Source organism: Limulus polyphemus, unplaced genomic scaffold (assembly GCF_000517525.1).
Source record: "Limulus polyphemus unplaced genomic scaffold, Limulus_polyphemus-2.1.2 Scaffold124, whole genome shotgun sequence".
Classification (NCBI taxonomy): domain Eukaryota; kingdom Metazoa; phylum Arthropoda; class Merostomata; order Xiphosura; family Limulidae; genus Limulus; species Limulus polyphemus.
The window spans coordinates 633,631-635,636 of record NW_013665734.1 but is presented as its reverse complement, the minus strand read 5'-3'; the positions used below and the strand labels follow the sequence as shown (position 1 = coordinate 635,636).

Genomic DNA, 2,006 nt, shown 5'->3' with positions numbered 1-2,006 from the left:
GTCAACTTTTTGAAGGCTATAGATAGGCCTAAATAAAATGTTTTTATTTGTGTACCAATTTTAACGTTGAATATTATTTATGATTTTAAAACTAATAGAATATGGAAGATTTATTTATTCGATTTTCTTAAGTACACTTAGGAACTTCTTGCATTATGGCAAAATCTTCTTAATATATACGTTTTTAAATAATATTTTTGTTAAGTATTTAGAAGGTAGTAATGATGAAAATCCCGCTTGATAATAAATTTGTTATTTTAGCTAAATTTTTGGCAAAGCACCAATCGCGTTTTGCGTTGCGTATACATTAAGTGGGATGATGTATGATAAATAACATAGATTTTGTATATTTATTTGTAATTGAAATTCTTATACTGTGCATTTATACTGTGATAATAACTTGGCACCTGACGACTAGAATATTTTGAAAGTAAAGTTGTTAACCATCAAAGCAGTTTACAGCCTTGGCTTAAGAATAATCTCTCCAAGTATAATTCGAATTACTTCTTAAGAAAAAAATTAAGATGTTTCTTTCTTCAGCAATACACAAAATCGTGATTTTGCATGCAAGTTCCTTATATTAAAGTAGACAGTACAGGTTTAACCTACTGTATATTATGGCCTACGTTTATTTATCTATACTCATTGATCATATATATTAACATTGAAAAAAAGAATCCATAAGTCAGTATTGTTGTTCTTCGGAACAGAATAATTATCTAAACCAAATGTAAATAACCTAGTGTATATATAAACTAAGAACAACACTGCTATAAATCACCTTGACAGGAAAGAAAATAATAACACATTTAGAATGTCAAAAAATACGTAGGTGCAAGAAGTCTTGATATAAAATCATAAAAACTGTATAACCCAAGTGCTTTCGAAAGGTGGACCTTTCTTCAGTTTGCGCTCGGGTTATAGGGTTTTTATCATTTTACTAGATTTCGAAATTAGTGTTAATGGTTCATTATTAGAGGTATCTTTCAACATCCATTTTTTTCAATGTAAAATAAACGTCATAGATGTTGTTTTAAAAGTATTTGTAAGCAAGTTGCATTTTGATTGTAAGTTGGAAAAACGTGAGAAATTGCATCACAAATTAACAAGTTACAAATTGCGTTTAGCTCGACTAAACGTGGCAAAACATAAAAACAAAATATGTTACCTAACGCAAACACATTAGCACATTTTTCCTGTCCATTCCAGTTGTTGGGCTCTCCTCCAGCCCAATGTAAAAATGCAACAGGCGTAGAGTCGCTCCATTCAAATCCCTCATCGTATCCCAAAGCGTTTAGTCCTATCCAGATGTCCGGTAAGTTTGTTGTGTTTTTTATCTATACATCAAGGAACAAAAGACAGTAAACATAATAAGAACGTTAAGATTGAATTTTTCATATACGGTATGTTTTACTCCTTATTAAAACTTATTTCCAAAGTTTGTGGTTCAGCAAACAAAAACAAAACAAAAAAAACACTATTATTTCATAGTTTGAGACTGGAGAAGTTTTTCTGCTTTATTAAGCTAAGTACTGATACAAAGATATGTGTTAGATTTAGACAATTGGAGAACCCACCTGAACTATTCGACACATCAGCCCCCAGTGGCACAGCGGTATGTCTGCGGACTTACAATGCTAGAATCCGAGTAGCATTCTATTCCATATTAACTATTTGACATATTCTGGACGAGTAGCATTCTATTCTATATTAACTGTTTGACATATTCTGAATGAGTAGCATCTTATTCTATATTAACTGTTTGATATATTCTGGATGAGTAGCGTTCTATTCCATATCAACTATTTGGCATATTCTGAAAAAGTAGCATCTTATTCTATATTAAGTATTCAACATATTCTAGAGCCCCCAGTAGCACAGCGGTATGTCTGCGGACTTACAATGCTTAATTACAAACAAACAATCGACACATCATTGGCATTTATACAAAACCTATTTGCAAACTACTGTTACTGATGTTGATCATAAGTGCCATTTATCTGCCC

The 2,006-nt window shown here is 31.4% G+C and overlaps 1 protein-coding gene across 2 annotated transcripts in view; it reads right to left on the bottom strand.

Annotated features, from left to right (window-relative positions):
• Positions 1-2,006, bottom strand: part of LOC106472847 (macrophage mannose receptor 1-like) — a 50,309-nt gene that overhangs the window by 32,605 nt on the left and 15,698 nt on the right. For both annotated transcript variants that reach the window (XM_013933517.2, XM_013933525.2), the window contains exon 3: positions 1,169-1,337. In XM_013933517.2, the coding sequence (XP_013788971.1) occupies positions 1,169-1,337 (169 nt within the window). The remainder of the gene's footprint in view (positions 1-1,168; positions 1,338-2,006) is intronic.